Source organism: Branchiostoma floridae, chromosome 2 (genome assembly GCF_000003815.2).
Source record: "Branchiostoma floridae strain S238N-H82 chromosome 2, Bfl_VNyyK, whole genome shotgun sequence".
Taxonomy (NCBI): Eukaryota; Metazoa; Chordata; class Leptocardii; order Amphioxiformes; family Branchiostomatidae; genus Branchiostoma; species Branchiostoma floridae.
In genome coordinates, this window is record NC_049980.1 from 15562618 (window position 1) to 15586046 (window position 23429).

Below are 23429 nucleotides of genomic sequence, written 5' to 3' on the forward strand. Positions count from 1 at the left end.
CACTTCTTTACACCCTTACTTAACGAAGACATCCAGAGGCCAAGAAGGCCAGGAATGATGCTTATCGGTCAAGGATGAAGGAGAATCGTGCTAACATGTCCGAGGAAGAACTTGCCAGTGCCAAGCAGGATGGCCGTGTGTCCTTCACTGCGCCAAACCAGCAAGGAAAGGACGAGCTGATGACGATGTTTCACACCATCAAGGCCAACATTGGACCCTCCAGGTCATCACAAGAGGGAAACTACAACGTCCTGAAAGAGGTCTTCGCCTATTACATCCAACATCACTCTCCCTGTACATTCACACAAATGGCAGACAGAGGTACAGAATCATCCTTCCCATCTCCGGAGATGCAGAAGGAGGATAGCAACCAACAGATCACTCTGCTGACCCCCAGAAAGCTCACAGACCTCCTCGCGCTCACGGAGGTACATCTGCGCACATGTCGGGGAAGCATTCGGCTGGGGGACAACATCATCATGGATGGGCATGCAGGAGTATGCACGTTCTTTTGCACAGCATGTCCCTGGTCCGGGAGATGGAACACATCCCCCAAGTTGCCCAATAATCGTTTCCTAGTAAATGATAGGTGAGTCTTCTTGATTACCTATAATTTTGATTTACATTTAATTAACTTATATACACTGCGAGAGTAAGGATAGAACTAAGGAATTGATGTCTTTAATGTTTACTTTTGATTTATATATAAAAAGTTATATGCAAGAGTACAGTATTTAGTACTGAGGAATAGATGTTGCCCTAGTTGGTATTGCATTGAGAAAATGTCAAGTAGCATTGCATGTACATTTTCGGACATAACGTTACCAGTAAATGCTGCAAATGTGTTAGATGTTATTGTTCAACATTGAATTCACATGAATTCAATGTACCTCTTATTTGCAGGATGTTACATGGAACTTTTACAAGTGGAATACTTCCAACCCAGTATGAGAAGCTGTGCCAGGCTGCAGATATAGGCACAATCAAGGAAGATGACAGGAACGTCGGTAAGATGTGATGTCTGTTAATGTAATCATAAAATCATTTATAATTTCGAGACTTATCATTAGTCCTTATATTGTCAGAGTTTAGGTTATCAAATATTGCCAGGATTTACATAATTTGTACCAACAGTATTTCTCTTGTCATCACAATACTCAGTTCTTGGTGAATACCAAGAAGTGGTACAAGACCTTGCAGAGAGCTCAATGGAGACTGCACTACAAGAGGTATGAAGCAGCATGTTTTCATTTTTATGTTTGGGCCATGTTGATTTGGCAAGTGGTGTAATTTGGTAGAGCGTTGGGCTCAGAACCTTTTTACCATGTTTTTTGATTATGATATGGATGACATCCTCTGGGCCCACAAAACTGATGCAAGCGTAAAAAAAAGGTTGGCCTAAAAAGGTGCATTCTTCGTGAAATATGAGTGGCCAGAGAGGTTGAATAAAGACATAACAGATAGAGTAGGGTATGCTGAAAGGTAGCCGATTATTACTTATTACTTCATTTCGTATCTTCTCTTTTGAATTGACGGTGACATTCTATGACGTTAGTCTATGTTTTAAAATATTTTTTTGCAATCTACGTCATTTGCTCCTTTTGTAGCTGCTATGTACGAAAATTGATGCTAGCACGGATGTCATCCAAATAGTCGAATCAACATGGCTTTACCTGGACTGTATGTGGAGACCCTGTATGGGTATTATGTAGAAAATAAATTTCATAGAATTGGTATAAACAAGATGTAACACTTGGTTGATATATTACTTATTACGTATCATACTATAGGAAATAACAGCGAGTGTGCTGGAGGAGGCTGCTGACAACTACCAAGGGCTCAAGGTGCTGTCAGACGCGCGCCACTGCTGGAGAAAGAATGCATACTACTCTGATGTTGTCTTTCTTGGCCACACGTGAGTCATGCCATAAACTATAGTTTGTTCACTTCCAATGGAATAAGCAAAAGAAATAATTGTAATAGGGAATATATAACGCTTATTGTGCGAACATGTTCAGGGCTTCCTTGGAAATCAGTCGTCTAGACTGAAGGGACTACCCTATAAGATCAATCATTTACCTTTTTACGCGGGGTAACCTATATCCGTTGTCTCTAAGCTAAGGGTATTTAGGGGCATCAAGCAAATTGACGGCAGTTTCAAATTGCAACAATTTCACAATTGTTTAGTTTGAAACCACTGTCCATTGACATGATGTCCATAAATACCTTGCTTTTATAACCAACGGATATAGGTTACCCGTGGATAAAGGTAAACTTGCATTATATATGCAGTAGATTTACATTTTGTCATTGTGGTCTAGCACACACAGGGCTATTCACCATGAACTGGTGTCCAAGGAGGATGATCCAATCTCCCAGAATCACGAGACTATTGGCACAGAGCGGTTCTACGAGTGGGCTGATGCAAGAGGTGTGTAGCATTTACTGATTATAGTGATAGTACAGAACATGTCATGAACAAATTAGAGGTTGACACTGCAGACTGACCGGTTGACCCTTTCAATTTATATTTACATTCTTGTATCTACACTCTACAGGGCTCAGCATCCATCTCCATGGCCATGATAGGAACGGCTCTGTGAACAAAATCGTGAAAGACCGCCAGTTCACAGGCAATGCCAACGACACATGGCATGGTATGTTCACCACAGATTATTACATGCTAATTCAACATAATTCCTTACTTGAACTTGTTTGCAATAAGCCATAGGATAAGAATTTGCAATCTTTCTAACTATGAATGTTGTCACCATTGTCAGGTATTGAACCATTCTATTTTCCTTTTAGCAACCAAGAACTTGGCAAGGTCATTTGTCAAGGTTACAAAGGGAAAACCGATCAATCGAGGAATCACCTGGCATCCTGAGCTGTCTGACAAAGGTTTGTGGATAACATGTTCTATCATGATTATTAGTTTGTTCCTACATGTATGCTACCAATTACCCATGTCTGATATGTACATGTAATTCTCCATTTGTGCTGTTTAGCCCTATGCATATTCCAACGGATTTGAAGTATTATATATGATACAAATTTTATATATGTATATATACTATAAATTTTGCAGCTGCAGGTATAAAGACCCATTTCTACTGGTCTATGAAGACATGCAATGGTGATCCAGTCCTGCTGCGGTCTCGCCTGGACAATATTGTCCGGCACTACCAGGTAAGGACACTAGGGTTTTTTCAACTTTATTTTCATGGAATCATAGTTCATGTAGAAAAGAATCATTGATTGGCACTCTCTATGGTATAATGAACCTGTATATACTGTACACCTTGCCTGTGTCCCGTCATGATCAGTGAAATATAAGCTCCCTACAGCTACAGTGAGTGAATTGGTGCTTTGAGTTTGAGAACCATTTCTATTATTCCCACCAACGGAATGCACACCATTTTTCAGAATGACCACAGAAACTGCTTCGCGGGGAATGTCCGGCTTCCGGGGGCCCGCTGTAAGACGGACCCGAACTACGAGCCCACCCGTACCACCATCAGGGACCCTGTAGCAGCACAGCTGCTGACACGGTGGATACAGAAAACAACCATATACGAATGGCCAATGGACTATGTAGACGTAAGTAAATTCTTAATTTCACATCGATAACTTGCGAACATACAAACACTGATAAAAACATATAAATCCCTTATACATTAATCAGATAAGGATTGCAATACGCGCTCAACAGATTATTAACCAGATTAAACAGCTTTTGCAAGAATTGGTAACTCCAAGTTAATCTAAAGAAAACATATTATTAAGTCATTATTTTCAACAAACCTGGCTGTTCTTTTCGAAATCAAACAATGGACATAGTACCTTCTTATTGCTATCTAGGCCTGACTAAGTATTGCATCATTGGAAAGCTTCTCTCTGGCAAAAAAACTATCACTCAAAGCGCGTAAAGCTATGTATAGTTTGAAATCTCTCATTCGCTCGTCTGTCTCGCCAAAGTGCTTACTAGTTACTAAGACTATTTGATCCCTGTATAAAGATGATTCTCCTGTATGGAACTTTGGGGCCTATAAATGACAACTCCCCAATTGAAATTTCGCATCAACGCTTTTGTGAGAATATAACTGGGGCCGCCCTAAGATGCCCGCTTTTTTACGCGCTTGAAGTCACGGCGTTTCATCACTAGTTGCCAAAGAGTGGTCAAGTTTTGATCTATGAATTTTTAACACATTCATCTAGAGACCATACTTGAAAAAGGAAGGCATCCATACTGTTCATGGACCCTTCACCCTCCGCGTTACAACTGGCAAACACCAAGGACGTTATCGTGAATATAAATGCCGATTTTGAGCTGCGTTAGACAGTGCGCCCTAACTTGCCACGTATTTGGAATTTGCTCTCTTCGGAAGTTGACCAAATTAGACAAATATGAATAAAAATTCTGATGTTATGATGTATTAGCTTTTTTTTTTTACAGTAGAATTGTGACTGTTTGCTTCTTGTCTCCCGCGAGGAGGGCTAAATCTTTCACAATCCAGGTCGTGTTTTCACAACGCCAAAATCACAAAAAAAACTCTGTGTACGTATTGGGAAACATATTCGACATCACTCTGTGAAGTTTCACTTATATAGACGGTACAAATCATTTGTTAGAGTAACAAATTTTTTGGCCGTTCGCTCGTCTGCCTTCTGCGGGGCCACACTCCCCGGGGAAAACAACAGCAGTGATGCCTATGTTTTTTTTCTATGGCCGATCTTCTACTCAACAAACATTTGAAGACCAATGTTTGTAGTGTTTTGTGAAGCTTTATTTCTTATGTGTATGGGTGGCTGTTTTGTACTGGTTGTATATTTAGGGACACGAGCCACCAATACCTAGTGACAGGTGACCACAGTGATTCGGTGCTACCAATATTGTTGTGAAAATTCTGTCTTCAAAAAAAAAAAGGGAAGTGAATATGTGTAAATATTTTTTTTGATAAAAAAAAAGCTGTTTGTTTGGACTTGATTTATCTACCTTTCTAATCATCATAGTCAGTGGCATCAAACACGGCGTACTTATGCATAATAAGATCAGCAAAAAATCTGGGCATCTTAGGGCCCGGCGCATCTTAGGGCGGCCCCCGTTACTTGGAGTTTTCAGAAATTTTAGTAATTTAGCATCTACAGCAAAGCTGGGTAGATTTCCTTTAGACTTTGATATATCAGTGCGTTTTATTCGTTACTGGCTACGCTTATTACAAATGATTATCCTGCATTACAAGCTGATGACCTTTTGTGTCAACATAAGTCTATTTCTAATAGTCGTAGAAGGACTTTGTCAAAGAATTATTAGATGGTAGTGGTCATTTCTACCTGTTCTATTCATGTAACTCACTTTGTGATAACAGATCTATATGTACCATGATGAGATCTAGAATTTCTGATATGTTTATCCTAAGCTCTTGTCATAACTTGAGCATTGGTACTAATATGCTAATGTTTTATGCAAAAATAATTACAATAATATATAAATCCACCCAAATTTCTTCACATTCACCGACAAAAAGAAAACAATTCTCCCTCTAACATCATAAAACCCACACAGAGAAGGTGGAATCTTTCGTCTTCCACTGTCTCCGAAAGAGAAGTCAAACAAAAAAACACATGATCTAGGGTTAGCTTTCAGACTAGAGTAGACACTTGTGATCTTGTTTTGTACACTGTTTCAATCTCTCATGTTACCTGCAATTGGCTCACAACCAAGAATTTGCAATAAACTTATTATTATTAATTGCAGGAAAGAAGGAAAGAGTACACGATACAGTACAGCTAAGTAAGAGTGTAATATTTTTCTTCTTGTATTCCAGTGTGTAGACACCCACTATGTTGAGTCATTCAACAACAGTCTGCTGCAGTACCATGACAAGAGGATTGTGTTTGGCAACAGCCAGTACACCATGCGAAGCCATCTTTCCATCCTGGACTGGGTAAGATGTGTGTGTGTGTGTGTGTGTGTGTGTGTGTGTGTAAACCAGAGATAGGCTGTGTCTTTGTGTGTGTGTGTGTGTGTGCCTTCAAGTGTATGTGTGTGACTAAACCAAAGATAGGCTCTGTGTATGTGTGTGTGTGTGTGTGTGTGTGTGTGTGTGTGAACCAGAGATAGGCTGTGTGTGTATGTTTGTGTGTGTGTGTAAACCAGAGATAGGCTGTATGTGTGTTTGTTACGGTGTGTGCGTGTGACTAAACCAGGGCCCACATAGGCTGTGTGTGTGTGTGTGTGTGTGTGTGTGTGTGTGTGTGTGTGTGTGTGTGTGTGTATGTATGTAGACTAGAGATATGTTGTGTGTTTGTGTGTGTGTGTGACTAAACCAATGATAGTGGCACATGTATGATGCTTTGGTGTAAGTTGTTTGGACTGGAGTAGCTGGAAATATTCCAGATCTATATGATGTTTTGATAATCTTTTTCATTGTCCATATTATTTCATTGCAGAATGAACACGTCGACAGAGACTACACTTCGATCATTCGAAGACAGTCTGCCAAAAACCCCAGAAGGGTGGAGGGACACAAAGTCCTGAAGCCCAAGACTAATAGCTTCAAACGCACAATCTGGGACAGATTCATGGCAAGAATCTTCCCCGCAGGAGAGGATTGAGTAATCTAGCTTGTTTTTGTTGTTCAGCATGTAATCTTTTATTTTCCTAATTGTGTTGAGACAATGTTCCAAAGTCTTAGTAAAGATACATGTCTAAGATATTGTTTTGTCATTTGTCAGGAATTCACAAAAGGAGGTAGTATGGGGGTGCGTCCCAGATCATGCTGTTGAAACTGTTAGTCTTGCATTTCAGGACTATTCCTGAAAAGAAGTATTTGTGAAGTAACAGAATGTCTCTGAGTTTCACATGTTATGTAAACCTAGTCTAGAAGATACTCCTATCATTGTATTTCGTAAAAAGATTTTATACCAGTAGGATTTTCTTGTTATTCAGGCAATATGGCATTACCAGTACATCTACTAGACTGGTTTGAAAACTGTAAGCTAGCAATTGCTTGTGTTCGTATTTTGTTTGTTCATATATGCCCATGTGATACATGTACAATCATGCCTTGCTTATATTACCTACTGACGTATTTTGTCTGTACCCCTACACTTCTTTTTGAGTCTATTAGTATAGTATACTTGGTGCCCTGTTATGTTGGATAAATGCTTTAGGGTGTTTGACCTAGAAAATAGAGGTCCTGGGTTCAAATCCCTTGACATGACTCCATGGAATTGTACAAAGGGGGCTGGGGAGGTAATACTAGTAATAGGTGGTGGAAGGAGATAATTGGGCTCTGTCCTGGACACAGTGGATAACAACCCACGGTGTCAGAAAGGCTTTGTGATTACCAAGATGGTATAACGTCAGCATGACATACTAGTGTGTAAGAACGAGAAGGTAATCATAACCTCCTTGGTCAGTACAAGTTTAGCTTTATAATGATTTATGCTCGTCCTTCTTGTTGTATGAGCTGAGACAGATTCTGTTGTAGAAAATAGATATTCAATAAAGGAACAAACTTCTGTTGCTGTGAAGCCCATTCTTACAAACAAACACACACATACAGTGGTACTGGTGTCCCTAGCAGGCAGGCCTCAGACAGAAATATATATGTCCACTTTCCCCAAGGGTACTTAGGGGATGCCTGGACCTCAGGTCTGGCAGGGACTGGTAGGGTAGGAGATTAGCAATTACTATGCCTGTCAATCAGCAATTTTGTCTCCGGATGAGCGCCATATGCGGGTTTAAGTGGTACTGAAGCCTCATTAGCACTTTTCTTATCTTAAATGGTTTTCCATTTTCTATCTATGTTGTCACAGCAGATAAGAAGTCTTTCCTATCATCTATCCCTTAGTCTATCTGACTGTTGGGGTATCACAGAAGATCTGGCAGCCAGTCAACACCACACTTTTTAGCCCACTCAGTGTAATGCCTGCATAATCTCTACTATTACTTTTTCCTATTTTCCCCATTGCCTAGACAGTTCCTTGCACAATAGTTTTGGCTATCACTTCACTATTGTACACTGGTATACAGTATATGATTGGGGAAAAAGAGCAAGCCCTTCTTGTACAGTAGAAGCCGTTTAATTGCACACCACATTCGCCATTTCGTTCAATTATCCGAATGGTGCAACAAAGCGAAGTTATCATGCTGGACCGCCCCACCACGGAATTTTGGGATTTCGTGCAATTAACAGAAGTGTGCAATTAACTGGCTTCTACTGTATCACTTGTAATACACTTGTACTAGTACTACATTATAGACAAAACGAAAAATTGAAGCACCTGAATTAAATGTGAAACAATGAATTTATAGTGCAATCCTATAAATCATGGATTCATTGCTAGAGGTATCTTTATTTCATAAAAATAACAAGTTAGATGTACATGTACATGTACTAGCATTTATCCAGCAATGTATGCCCTAAGTCTTCACCTAGAGGGCAGATGACCATAATAGGATATATGAGGTAGAGCAGGGAGGTCAGGTATCTTCTGCATACTCCTCAGACAATGCCATATAACTGCCTGATATGATCAATGTTATTTCCAGTGGCTTGAATCATAAATGTTTATGAGAGCCATAAGCCACATAAACTGTTGCTTCAATTTATTGAAAGTATCATCTGTATGGATTACTGTACTCCAAGGATAATACAGAAGGTCAATGAAAAGAGAGCAGTTGGAGTTTTGCAAGTGAAGTGAACTCTTCAAACTCAAGATCATGTTACTAGGGCAACAATATGGTATCATTTTACACATGGCTCTGTACTGGTAGTAAAAGTGATGATGTTGGAGAGTTGCAGGATTTTATCACTACCATTTAGATATATTACCCAATCTAAGGAATGGCAGGGCTCTTCAGAGATGGGAATAACAACCCTACTGCAATTTGCAGTCTATAAAGCATTGTTGTGTCAGATCCTCTGATAAGCTATAATAAATGACATCTGGTTGTGCCCGCTGATTTACTGTTACTGTCTCTGTAGAGCACAGACATATGGCATGTTGATGTGACATGATACATACAGTAATACCCACTGCTACAATAAAAGTCTGAGGTCCTTTGCATTTACATCACTGCACTTAACCTACATTGAAGATCACTACAGATCAAAATCTGACCTATGGACTTCTCAAATCAATCATGTCAAATACCCACTATTTTTGAATAGCTAAGGGACTGCTTTTATAAAATTGAAGATTCCATCAAAATATATGGACTTAACTTTTGTGGCAGGGGAGTAAGGGGTATTAGGATCAATGTGATCAGTGCGATCAAATACCAATGTCATCTTTGGGGTTTTTCTTGTCAGGGGGTGTTCAATGAGAAAATTACATGTAGCAAGTAGGGAGAAAATGGAGTGTTTGGTGTAGATTAAGTTGACAGTAGCGCTATAGTCACCTAATCTACAGTAATAGAAACACTTTTTTTTGTGTTTGCGGTAAAGCTGACACTGCTAAAAATTCATAAGTTTGGGGTACTTTTTAAAGTTTTAATCTGATTTCTTTTGATCAATAGATATTGAAGCACCTGTACCATTTTCCGTTTCATATTGATTATCCCGAAACTTGGTCATGACACAATAATCAGATAACTGACAAAATTTATGCATGTACCTCATCCCATTCCCTGAGGAATATTGCTACCAGTTCATTATCTGTTTACTGCCAGCAGATTGTATGCGTCACATTGATCATATGGCTATGTGTATGCAGTTTACTCACCAAATGTATGAATCAACCATAATGATTGTGTTGCTGGGCCATGAAGATATGTTACCCTAATATCTCGTGCTATATTTTACATATACATGTATATGCCACACTTGGGATTAGGATTCAGGATAATCTAGGACAGATTGGATTCAGCCCCACCAAGGACACATTGGATTTGGGACCTGTCATAGGACAATCTTATCCCAATAGCTACCTCGATATCATTTATCTTCTGGAGGCATCTTCGAAATGGGTAGACAAAAAAAAAAGAGTGAAGCAGAATATTGTTTGGTGATGGGATTGAATACATGCTGATGGCCGACATGTCCATAAGATACATGCACAATCCCTGCACATTTCAAGCCAGTACATGTGTAAGTTTTCAGATTTACTTGGTTGACTATAACAAAATCCTGAAACAAGAATATCTATGAGTAAGTACTGGGTGTGGTGACCATGGCCTAAAAAAAACATGAGTTTGCCAGCCACATGCCACTGTTCTTCCAGATGGAACACCTCTCATTGCTCATAACAGGGAGTTTAATAAGACTAGACCTAGGCATGATCAAGTGTCAACACCACCAGCACTACTCTGGGCTCCCACTTTTCCCTGAGGAGAACAATATCAGGGCACTCAATCTCACTTCAAATTGAAGATTAGGAAGGTACAGCTTGTATTTCTCACCTAATCTGATTTCTATCTGGCCCATAGATTTCATGCCTAACAAGTAATGATGGGACAGGCTGTGTGTATTTCATGAACTCTGACATCCGATCCATGCACGCTTCCCCTACAAACTAAACTGACAATCCAAGGCACAGTACCCCCCATCAAGCTGCAGGTATCACGATGGCCACATTCCTTGCAAGTCACCTTCCTCACTGGTTGTCCTAGGCTTCCATGGCCTTGAGACTAATGAGAGATTCATAATAATAATAGTACCCTGTGTATTTGCAGTCAGTAGGTACCCAATTGTGTTGAGTAATGAGGCTGATTAACATGGTTGAAGCGCCTCCTTTTACGTCCCTCCCGGAAGACGATTTCGTGGAATTCTTGGTCAGACTACAGCATCCGCCATCCGGTCATCCTTGGGTGGTCTCCCATCCAAGAACTGACAGGACTGCGTGTTGCTTAACTTCCGAGATCCAAGAATCGGGTGTATCCAACGCACCACTGAACCAATGGCTGACAATGATCTAAGAGAGCTTTTTCATCTAACAAGACAGATGAAGTTTCTACACACATGCACAAAAATCCCAAAAATGCTCACAATTTGCAATTGTAAGACAAATGTGATCTGGCCCTACATGCAAGTCAATTTGAGTTAATGATGAGTATGGGATGCATGTGTCCATTTATCTTCATGTACATGTGTATCAAGGGATGGAGGAGGTTGGGTTAGGTTTAGGGCTGGGTATCGGTACAGCGTACCGGTACAAAACCGGTTTTTCTTATTGGACCGGTCCAGAAAAACCGGACCTGAAAAAATTAGGTGGACCGGATGTTGGACCGATTAGAAAATTAACAGATTATTTCATCAGAAATTCACGCATTTTGGCGCTTGCAGGTGGAAGAAAATAACAAGAGTGAAGTAGATTAGAGTTTATAGTAATTTCTACCAAGTTTTAAAGCCAATCGTACAGGTGCAGTTAGCGTTGTAGGATTTTAAAATGCCAGTGTAAGTCTAATACTCCACCAAACAGATTTTTTTGTAGTGAAATGGACCATTGGTATGAGTCATACTGAATCAGGTCCAGGTTCAGGTCCGGACCTGGACCTGATCCTTTGGACCTGAACCGGACCTGGATTTTCTGTACCGGTACCCAGCCCTAGTTAGGTTGTTATCATGATAAGTAGACTGTAAGCTGATGACAAGATAAATGTCAGTCATAAATCACGTACAGCTTCCTCTTATCCAAAAGAAATCAATTTTCTGTTCAAGTGCCTAACTGCCCAACAAGTGGTTACCCCAGACCTCCCCCCTCTGCCAGTAAGCTGCATTCATACCCCTCCAGGGTCTTTCTCTGATCATGAGACCCTTCAATATGCCAAAACTCTTGGTCTGGATGCCAGACTGTTTCCAGGGCCTTTACTCTTTTTACAGGCCAGCTACTTGGCTCAAGGCCCCCCATAAAATTTCACTGAAGCCCTCTTGAGTGAATCATTCAATGCCCTCTGAGAAACAGTCCTCTGAGCATTGCCAAGGTTCTGACATCACTGCAGGATCTCTTCCTGGCTTCTGTTCAAGTGTTTCTACCTCCTCTACCCCACTAGCATTCATCTGGAAAGACTTGAAGTTGAAGTTGAAGCTCTAAATGGGAGGATTGGCAATTTCACGATTTTGGATAGGCAATTTGGCAGTCCATTGAAAAATGCATCAATTTTTTTTTTCATATAAAGTACAATATTTCGCAGTGTTAGTACAAAGCTATTGGCCCTGCTGTTCTTTTTCAAGCTATGAAATCATATTTTTTTCATACATAATCTATGTTTTTTTGCATCACAAATATGTCACAGTCGCAATCCAAGTACCACCAGTGTCCTTTAGTACTTCCTATAGTCAATGTGTATAAATCCTACCCGACATCTGCGTTGACATCTAGAAAAACTGTGTCTAGATTGGGCCTAAGTTTCCAAGTTAATAAAGAACATTCTGGAGGGGATGCAGTTGTGTACAGTTACCATTCAGATAGCGTTGCAACAACTAGGTCAATGGCTTCAACGTGTGTACATGTATGTACTTCGCCTCACTGAATTTGCCAGTTATTACATGGATGCAACAAAATTTAGTAAGGAGCTCAAATCCTCTATAAAGCCACCAATCTCCATACCTTAACCCTTTCCAATTTCCAAGAAAGTTGTAAGACATTGTGCCACTGGGAAATAAGCTTGTTATGTGGCGAATCCTCTATTAGTTCAGGCTGAATAACAACAATAAGCAGTCACGAAAAGCACATAATCCTTACGTATTGCTGGCTTTGCAGGACATAATTCATCAGGATACACCAAGTGAACTGCTTGGGAGCGGGCAATCCTTCATATCCAGAGTAACAAAGTGGGTCAGAGTGATTTGTGATATGATATCCTGCAGAAAGACCTTAACATCCATACAAAGTGCATTTTGCAGTGTGAAACTACTTATGAAATCATAAATTATCAACAGCAGAGCGACCTATGCAAGTCTGCACTTAGCAGATGCATCTATCTCTTAGCTATGAGATAGCTTTGGATAAACACATGCAGTTAAAATGTTTATTTTGTAACATTTAGTGTTATGACTCAAGAATCTATGTATCTTATTTGGAAATAGCTTGTACAGTCCTGGATTGTGTTTTCATCTCCATTCATTCCAGGATGAAAATTTGCTTTTTTAGACAATTTCACTTTATCTGTCCAAAAAGTCTGAACTTTATGACATAAAACTGATCCAAAACTTATTTTCAGATGACAACTTCAGCTGGAGACAGCCCTGGTAAAACTGTACTCTTGTGTTGTTCAATATATACATGTATATATAGTGTAAATCTTAAAAAGTCTAGGCCCCTATCAAAGATTAAAAACAGATTTTCTGGTGGGAAATGTTGTTAGGCAGATGCCCTTTCAAATGCAGTGGCCATCAATTTGGCACAAAGTCCAGTTTATTACCTTGTACAACAATTGGGACATATTGGTGAATCCAATTTGTATTCAGATGACATGCATGCACATGGCCTTGGGCACTATAGGCCTTGTACATCAGTACAGTGATTAAACATCAAACAAGGATTTACATATTCATCAGTCCAGAAATGGTGGTGAGTCAGTCCTGATTGATACAAGCTGGCTGCAGAAAACAAAGTACAGATGAACAGTGTGCATTCTTAAAAAGTGTAGTACTACCACTGCAATTGATCTAAGACTGTCGAAAAATCACAAGTAACTGGCAGAAATTTTGGTCAAAAGCCAATCTGAAGGCTGAGGAGGATAACAGTCAAGCTTGATTGTTGACTTTGGCATGGTCCAAAAATGCAAGATTACAAGACTGTAATGAACATCATCATTTGTGGTAGGAACTTGCCAAAAACTTTGGTCACATCAGGCACACTCTGGTGGATTCACAATCCAGGACTGATGATTCAGGCTTGATTGTTGACACTATTCCAAAACTGTGAGATCAGTTTGTCGTTAACCTGGTGGAAGGTCTTTACACCACTGCAACGAACATCATCATTGGTGTAAGAACTTGCCAAAAACTTTGGCTCCGTCTGGAGGATTGATAATGCCTCTAGGGTGGCTGCTGATTCAAGTCTGATTGCTAATACCCTTCTTAGGATTGTCATGTCCATGATCAATGGGTCATTATTGGGAAATCCTGATAGACCATAATTATTGTCTGCCACCAACTTGATTTTGACTGAAAGAAAAAAGGAAAATTCTATCAACTGCAAAGATGGTCTTTCATTAAATGGTAAATCATCACTGTTTGATGAAAAGCTAGAAATTGACAACCTTATCATTTTACAAATAAAAAACAATTGAAAGTGACCTAAATTCTTCCTTGTATTTTAACCACAATGCTAAGAGAAATGTACAATTTGTTATATTATATGTTATATGTTATATATTATAATCACATACATGTGATATGCCATATAGCATGTATTATAAGTAAATTGTAACTGTTCATCATGCAGTGACATACATTCTTCTCCTTCAGTTACACCAGGATGTACTTTTATCTAAGGTGACCATGCATAATACATCTGGAGTTCCTGAAAAGCAAGCTGTATCATTTGTACCTGTCCATCATGTTTGATGGTCCCAAAGTGAACCAGTCATGAATACAAGATAATGCAGCAGGAATGAGATCATTACTCCTCTAACCTCAACTATTCAGCTTAACAGTGGTTCAAAGGCCTGTCACCAGACCTCCATGATTAGTGTGTCACTGTTAGCAACTCCTGATGGGCAATCATTCTTGGCACAAGGACTATATACTTTGACTAAAGGAACTGATTAAAATTCAATCAACACCAAAGAGCTGAATAGAAGATTACTGTTGTTCAATGAGGTCATACAGTATCCCTTAATGTTTACAAATAATTTTAACTTTTAACTATTTGGAAACATTTGTAAACATACAGTATTTAAAAACACAGTAATGTTACATCTAAGAATGCTTAGACCTTAGAAGCAGTGTAACTGTGTAAACTCAACATGCTTATATATTAATGTAAGTGGGAAAATTTGTATCCACTGGTTTTGTAAGGGGCAGATTAGAGCACCAGTGTTAAAGGACAAAGTCAGGTTTGACAGGCTGAACAATCTGCATGTGTATGACAAATAGAAAATCCATATTCGGCTATGCAGCCTAATGGCCAGAACATTTACATCTACTGCTTATAACTCACAATCAATTTTTACTCAAAAGCTTTCATACCCTTGAAAGAATGTAAGCAACCCTTATGTTTTTCTGCCAACTACTGTTACTGACTTTTTTGTAAAAAGTCGTCAGTGCCATCATTATCATCTTAAATGCTAGCATTGTACAGAGCACAACACCCCCCCCTCATAAAATATTTTTGTCCCTGACTTAATACTGTCTTAATATTTGCATAATTAATGAGGAACTATTACAATTCCATTGTTTTCCATAACTGGACCATAAATGGACACATGTAATTCAAACAGCTACCAAACATGCAAATGAAGAACTGCATTAATGCAAAAATGGCAAAAGCAATTAATTATAAATTATGGGATTTTTTTACTTCTGACATGTGTAAGCTAATGAATTATGAACATCACCATGCAAACATTATGTAAATGTGTGCTATTTGCATAACATTTACAAAAGGTGTAAATATTTCATGGAGGTATAAGGTCACTGAACTCTAGTTTTAAATGATTCACAACCTTACACTTGAGAAACCACACAAAATACAACATTTCAGATGATTTCTACAGTGATGACATTGGTCTTATCAAATATCACACTTGCAACTTTTTCTTAATTTCTAGCTCCAAATGCTTTCTAGAGCCCTGTGAAAGCAGCCTATATATACACCTTTGAATGTTAAAAAGATAGCATAGTACAATATAATGTACCTAGTGCTTTCAAACCTGAAGGTCTCAGAGAATCCAATCGTACCATGGTACACACAGTTGATGATCAACAGCACAAAACTTGGTCAGTCTGAATTTTAGTACAGTCAACCCTGCTCAAGACGGGGACTGGACAAAATTAACCATTTTGGACAGGTGGCCAGCTCATAACATGGCATTAAATGACTTCCAAGACCCATGTTTTACTTTATGTCAAATATTTGTCATATGAGATGGACAAAAATGGTGCAATTGAAACAGCACAACTACAACAGGTCTGTTATAGATACACTCAAATAAATAAGGAAAATTGGCTGTTTTTTACAGACTTTCAAGGATGCATTGGATCTGCAGTGACTGTCTTGAGAAGGTCGCTTAATACTTGCATCTATGGGGGAAATTTTCGGGATCAGGAAAAAGAGGCCGTTATGATGACCAGGTGACCGACCTGAAGAGGTGACCGCTTAGCAGATTTGACTGTACTCCAGAAATGAAATAAAGAATATTCATCAGCCAGTCAATGAGAGAATGAGCTTGGTTGAGCAAACCTATGGGAAGATATTTCAGAAGATAATGAGTTTTCAGACTACACATTGACCTTGTTGCTCTAAATCTATACCATGGCGATAACTCATCATCCCAAGCATATATAACATTTCCACAGTCTTTTTGTGCCATAAATATTGATTTCATTTTGACAGGGGAAATGGAAAAGCCACCACATACAGCTTCTCTGCCAAATATAACTTATAAAGAGTATTAAAAGATGAATAATTTAATGCCAGATAATCAGCTCAGTGCATGGATTCATATTTGAAACCATAATATAGACATATGATATCTACTAACTTATGGGTAGCAGTGTAACAATGCTTATTTATCATCAAAATGACACTGCAACCTTGCAGAGGCTTACTTTACAGCGGATGTAACACTTCTATCTTGACAGATGGCCCTTACCCATTCCAAGTAGTGCCTGAATTATCTGTCTCTGAGTCTCCCGTCAATAGTCTATACCCTTACAAATCTGCAACTTGCACCTCAATTTACAGAAAATTGCTTTCTACGCCCCAGGCTATACTAAATGAAAAGATGCTATCCCACGATAATCTTTTCGAAATGGCACCAGTAATGGAGCAAGACCTTTTTAACTCTCAGAATCTGGCCCCCAACCTTGGGTGCACACACAGGTGTATATGATCAGTGGGGTAAAATATCTCACATGCTTCTCCTCTCTTAAAACATAAATCTTTCAACAGTCTTCCTTCAATCCTGGAATCTAAAAAACCTCCACACAAGTATCTAACTTACAATGTACCTTACAACATACAACTAGAAAAAAAATGTTTTAAAAATACAAATGATGCTCCAGGAAATGTGGTCAGGAATTTAGCAGCCAAATTTGTAATCTAGTCTATTCTCTAGACAGCAGAGTATGAATCTTATCGTTCCAGAATTCTTCTTTGATTTAAAACACTGCCATCATTGTCTGTGAAATGTTCTTATCAACAATAGCAAGCATCACAGTTTCACACAGAACACATCAACAACATCTTTTACAGCTTCTAATGCCCACTGACTAGGTAATGAAGAAAAGACTCTGGTCTGTACAAAAAAAAAGGCTAGCAAAGTTCAAGTTGCATAGGAGTGCAGCAGCTAGATTTACAGGACAGGGAGGTAACCAATCTCCTAATGGCTATTGAACTTTCCATGTTTCATTTCCTAGATGAGTCAAGGCTCCCAAAATACACGTATAGTGTCACACACAATAGATTGCTATCCGTTCATCAAGCTGTATATAAAGGAAAACTAGCCCGACAACGCCATTAGTTCTTTACACCAATGTGATCGTTATGGCTTATTACAACTTCACATGGCCAACAAGATCACAAAGATACAGTTCTCTAGAAGGTCCCTGTAATCCTTCAGGGTAATCTCAAATGGGATACCCATGTCACCATGGTGCTTAGTAAAGCTAATCACAGACAGCATCTTGTCAGAACAGTGAAGACAGGGGCTTCAGATGTTGGTACTGGTGTAGTGGAGTATGGAATTGCATGACCCCTTTTAGAGTGTGTATCTCCTATTTGGCACCCTTGGCTCATGGGGAGATATGTCAAATAATTTCTGTTTTAAACTCAAGTTCGGGAGAATATAACATATACTATTCCCTGAAAACATTCTGTAACCAGACTAAAACATTTTGTCTGTCGCTGCTGAATTCTTTGTCACATTTTCACCTGCTTACTCCATGCCTTTACTGGTTGGCTTGGAAGGTTGGACCCTTGATACTGTATTTTGAGTTAAAGCACATCAAATGTCTGAAAAAACAGAATTATGACGTTATAAAAACAATCTAAAAATTTGCAAAGGTCAATGCAACTTTTTCTTATCATTCCTCAATACAGCAGCATCAACATTCTTGGGAAAGTTGGTTGCCATGTGAAAAATTCGAGTGGTGATAAATACAATTCTGACATCACTCCCAACATCTGCCACCATTTATAAATAAGGTGTGTGGGTTACAATTTCTGCCTGCTCATCCTACAACCTCTATAGATAATGCAACATCTGAGTCACAGAGAAAATGGGCACTTCTCTCGCCAGGACCGATGGCTCCCCATGTATAAAACATAAGCAATACTTGCCCTGCGTTTATTGAATACTAATTTTGGGATGTCAGAAAATTGCTGGGCAGTAATTGCTGCATTGATGGCCTATTAACACTTTTTGTCCCTGACCTTACATGGTACATCCATCTAGACCCTATTCACGAAGCTGAGGGCTATCTGGTGATTCGCATTTTATTTTGTGAATCATGCTGTCTTCATCTTATTTAATCCACATATATGCCTGGGTACCTCAGGGCTCAGTTCTTGCACCAACATGCATGCCTGGGTACCTAAGGCTCAGTTCTTGCACCAGCACTCTTTCTTTAAGTTATATTCATAAATGGCTTACCTGACCTTGCTAACAATATTTTCTGTGAACTGGCTACATTGTATCTAAGCTGTAGACTCCACCCTATCGAGGTTAAGATAGCAATGGTTAGTTAAGACAGAAATGGCAGCTAGTTTACAAGGTGATCTTAGCTCCGTTGTGGAATGGGGTGACAAATGGCAGGGCTCGAAATACCACCTGCATATGCAGGTTACTGCAGGTAAAATTTAAGTTTGATCCATATTTAATAAACTCAGAGTGGTGTAGGTAAATTACAATGTTACCTGCACCAGTGCAAGTTTGCGGGAAAAAATTATTTCAAGCCCTGAATGGCTAGTTACATTTAACTCCTTAAAGATAAACTTCTTCACGTACAGAAATATTGAGAACCATTCCTTTCACCTATATCTCTGAATGGAAACGAGTTACAAGAGCGTGACTCCTTATTGCTCCTGGATCTTACCCTCTCCAAAGAATTCTTAGTTACATTGGAATCTATCGCCAAATATGTAGCTATGACAGTTGGCTCGCATTGAACAAACCTGTGAATAAAAAGAAATCCAGATCTGTAAGCTAACATACATGCGTATGTGCAAGTGAGGTTTTAATGTGATTACTAGTAAGTGTTAGTGTTACTTGTACTGATCGTTAGGGGTAACTATCTTACTGCCCAGAATTACCACCCATCTAGTTAACAACACAGCCACATTTGCCCATCCCCTGTTGACCCTAGCCCCTGTCCATGCAACACAGTACAAGGCATGCAAGTCACACGGTTGTAAGGGAGGAACTGGTAACTTAAATAAGCAGTTCACATACTTTGACATGTTAGACCGCTATAATGTGTTGAAGAGATTTAGGTTTATGGGGCATTGATGCTTTTGTCTGTCGACAGAGGTTTGGCCGATAGACTAAGGCACAAAGAGGAAAGCCCGACAAAAACACCTACAATTTAGCACAAAGCGTCAATAACAGCCGGTGACGAACCTCTGCTTGGAGAGTACCTTTTCCTCCTAAGGCCACAGCAAGTAAATCATATGGATGACATCCTATGCAGACTGCAAAAATACTGTAATTCCTGATTTTTTCACTGTAATGTTATGTTCACGGTTTTCACGGTGACGACTGTAACGTGAACTTATCATTACCAATAAAAAATAATTCACAGACTTTTTTCATGCACACCTGCCTCGACAGTGAACATTTAGTTCCGAGAACAAGTTCAATTTTCTCAGACCGTGAAAATTTGGTACCGTGAAGATAAAGTGAATTACAGTAGTGCCATAGGGCGAAAAAAAAACAAGATGGGTGAAAAAAAACAAGATGGCTACATTAATTTTGCAGAATGAAAAAATCAGGATTGGGATTCAATGGTTTTTAATATGTTAGCAAACTAGTGGCATTTTCACCCCTACAAGACAACATTAGCTCCTGTATGTTGTCTTGGCATTGTCTTGCTTTTGTTTCCTATTGGACTATCTAAAAGTTGTCTTCACCTCCTTTGCATATCAATTCATAGAAACCTGTTCTCCAATAGATCAGCTCAGTGTCACTGACAAAAGGTGGATGCTACCTTAAAAATTCTGTTCCCAAAAATCAGATACAGTTGCTTATTTCATGTACAGTCAGACCTGTCTATAGCGGCCACTCAAGGGACTGGTCAAAATTGGCCACTATAGAGAGGTGGCCACTATAGAGAATATGCTAATTAATTGACCACAAGCAATAAGTTACACATGGTTTAAGTACCCACTGATCTTTATTCACATAATACAGTACTGTACATGTACTGCAATGATTTTTACACTATATGTATTAAGAAAACAAAAGCTATAAACATTTTTAAATGCTCTACAGTTGATATTGTCTAAAGAGAGACCGGTATCGTCATATTTCTTTGATCTTTCGTCTTGTATCCTTTGATACTTCGCCGTCAGTGTGTTCCCGCTCGCGTTCACACGTCAGATTCGCCCATTATGCTAATGCGGTACTCACAAGAAAAAGTCTCGTCATTTTAGACTTATCTCTTAATAAATGTAAGTATAAAATCCACCATAGTCTGAAGTTCATATCATCTTGTCTTTTTATTTATTTAACAATTTATTTAGAAAGTTTTTGTGATGTAAATTAACCTAAGCGATAGTGCATTAGAACGTAACTTTAACAATTTACCTCCGTAATAGTGGTGTCGTCTATTGACCTTATATGACCTCGTTTGTCAGCGGGTATGGGTAGCGCCAGTTTACGAAGTTTTGTTTTGAAAATAAGTCAAAGAGGTTTTAAATCCGCCGTAGGGTGACGATACGGCCGCTGTATATGGCCGAACGCGTGCCGAAGCATAGATCAGCGGTCCGCGTGGCCGTAATCGGCAGTGTTTTTGTACCTGCGGGACCGGAAATCGTGTGGCCGTGGCCGCGTTGGACAGGTGGCCGCTAAGCCTATTTCTTAATCATTACGAATCCAAGGGACCGACAAAAAGTGGCCACTATGGGCAGGTGGTCGCTATGCAAAGGTGGCCGCTAATACAGGTTTGACTGTACCTTTATTAGTATGTTGTGTGGAAGTACGTGTGATAATAACTAAGTACATTTATGAATTGATTGGTATAATTCAAGCTGTAGAAGCTAGGGCTGGGTATCGGTACAGCGAACCGGTACAAAACCGGTTTTTCTTATTGGACCGGTCCAGAAAAACCGGACCTGAAAAAATTAGGTAGACCGGATGTTGGACCGATTAGAAAATTAACAGATTATTTTATCAGGCATTCACACGCTTTGGCGCTTGCAGGTGGAAGAAAATAACAAGAGTGAAGTAGAGTAGAGTTTAGTAATTTCTACATTCAAGTTTTACAGCCAATCGTACAGGCGCAGTTAGCATTGTAGGATTTTAAAACGCCAGTGTACGTCTAGTACTCCACTGAACAGATTCTTTGTAGTGAAATGTGCCATTGGTATGATTATACTGATTAAGGTCCAGGTTCAGGTCCGGACCTGGACCTGATCCTCTGGACCTGAACCGGACCTGGACCTGAATTTTCTGTACCGGTACCCACCCCTAGTAGAAGCCCGTTATGTAGTGTCATGGCAATGTGGATAAAACACTTATGGTGGTATCAGGGAATTATAACTTCCCTGCAGAAAAGGATTATCTTTGCAGACTGAAATCAAAAATAGAGTAAGAGAAATAAAAATCACAGTAATGCTATGCAAATGCAAAGCTAAATATGATTTATATGCAAGACATTATTAGGTTGGGAAGGATGTTTGGAGGCTTGTGTGTTTGCAGAAAGTATTTCCGAATTGCAGAAGAAAATTTTGACAATCTGCAATATTGCAGAACACCGGAAAAAAGTATTTCGACCACTGCTTCCAGGTTTGAGCCTACAATGTTCTGTCTCTAGTTGAAAGTTTGGTCTTTGAAAGATCAGAAAATCAATACTTGTACCTGTTGTTGTTGGTTTTGTTTTTGCAGACCAGAAACAGATGAGACTGAAAACAGCAGTGATAATGAGCTGATTTTGAATTCTACACCTGACTTGTGACTGACTCTGAAGGGAAGCAATTAACTCTTCAAGTAGTCAGGAACAGCCTCTGACGAGCAAAGTCGGAGCAAAGAGCTTTCCTGATCACAGCACAAAGCTTCCGTGATCATTCTGTTGCTAGGAAAAGCAATGGCACAGTCAGCTTTTATCTCTGTACCTTCCCAAATGACAGTGCACTTCAATTCAACATGCCTGCAGTGGCGGTAACACTTTTTCAAGTCCATAGAGCACAAGGACATAGCCAAGGGCAAACTCAATACAGGAGACATCCTCTTTATTTCCAGACTTTATTATGTGTCTTGGAGTAGATGGAAACAGCAGTCTTCAAAGATATGAGGTGGTAAGGTTGGAGACTTGTGCCAAGGGATATATTCAATACAAGATCTCTACATAGAAACAGTTGTCAGGATGATAAATGAGGACTCAAACCAGCCATAATTAAAATGGCAGACAACTCTCCCAACTTTCAAGTCTTTTAACATCTACATAGAGCATAAATGGACACAAAATGTAGACTGGGAAAATTGACAGGGACAGAGCATATCCCATTTCCAAAGGCTCAGACTAAATCAAAGCAGTCGGGGCTCCTTCCACATTTGAGTCATCACTTGGCCATGAATCTACCAGTACTAGCTTCTAATTCAGGGCACATGTGCAAAGTTGAATCAATATCACCAGCCAAGCAGTGGCATTGTCTACCACTGACATGAAATTCTTCACCTGCATGGGGCTCTGTTAAGCACAGTGTTTTGAATGGTTCCGTACATGGGGTAAGTAATAAATACAATTAAGTGGTCTGTAATCAAACTTTTAAACACATAAATTTTGCCAGCATAGCTTTAAGTCTTAGTGAATGTCCAATCTGATACTATTTGTAACCACTCAGCAAGCTAACGTGTATGAATAGTAAAAAAACACAATTGCATCTTTGTACACAATGTGATTCACATCTAGTAGCCATTTACTACATTTGTGTATACTACGTATAACTTGTGTATATTAGTAATACACAGTATACACTATAATGTCCATATTTCACTCTATGGAGGGAAATGTGTACCAGCCTAGTCCCAACATCTGGTCCATAATAAAGCGTTAATGCCCCGGCCCGAGGTGTATATGGTGAGATAATCCCTG

The 23429-nt window shown here is 39.4% G+C and overlaps 2 protein-coding genes across 2 annotated transcripts in view; one reads left to right on the forward strand and one right to left on the reverse strand.

The window, feature by feature from the left end:
• LOC118409821 (chondroitin sulfate proteoglycan 4-like) overlaps nt 1-23429 on the reverse strand; it is a gene marked incomplete in the record, with an annotated part of 145979 nt that overhangs the window by 110616 nt on the left and 11934 nt on the right.
• On the forward strand, nt 786-6756 carry LOC118409837. The gene is made up of 10 exons (XM_035811193.1): nt 786-1007; nt 1162-1229; nt 1791-1915; nt 2322-2431; nt 2559-2657; nt 2809-2901; nt 3089-3189; nt 3427-3600; nt 5829-5948; nt 6454-6756. Exons 1-10 carry the CDS (start codon nt 800-802, stop codon nt 6616-6618), a joined length of 1263 nt encoding a protein of 420 aa, XP_035667086.1. The 5' UTR covers nt 786-799; the 3' UTR covers nt 6619-6756.

What these genes read in the sequence shown, in the direction of transcription:
- LOC118409837 (XM_035811193.1), top strand. Translation starts at nt 800, where the DNA reads ATGTACATTTTCGGACATAACGTTACCAGTAAATGCTGCAAATGTGTT. An exon ending in CGAGTGGGCTGATGCAAGAG is followed by an intron (nt 2,432 to 2,558) that starts GTGTGTAGCATT and finishes TACACTCTACAG; the next exon opens with GGCTCAGCATCCATCTCCAT. An exon ending in GGCCAATGGACTATGTAGAC is followed by an intron (nt 3,601 to 5,828) that starts GTAAGTAAATTC and finishes CTTGTATTCCAG; the next exon opens with TGTGTAGACACCCACTATGT.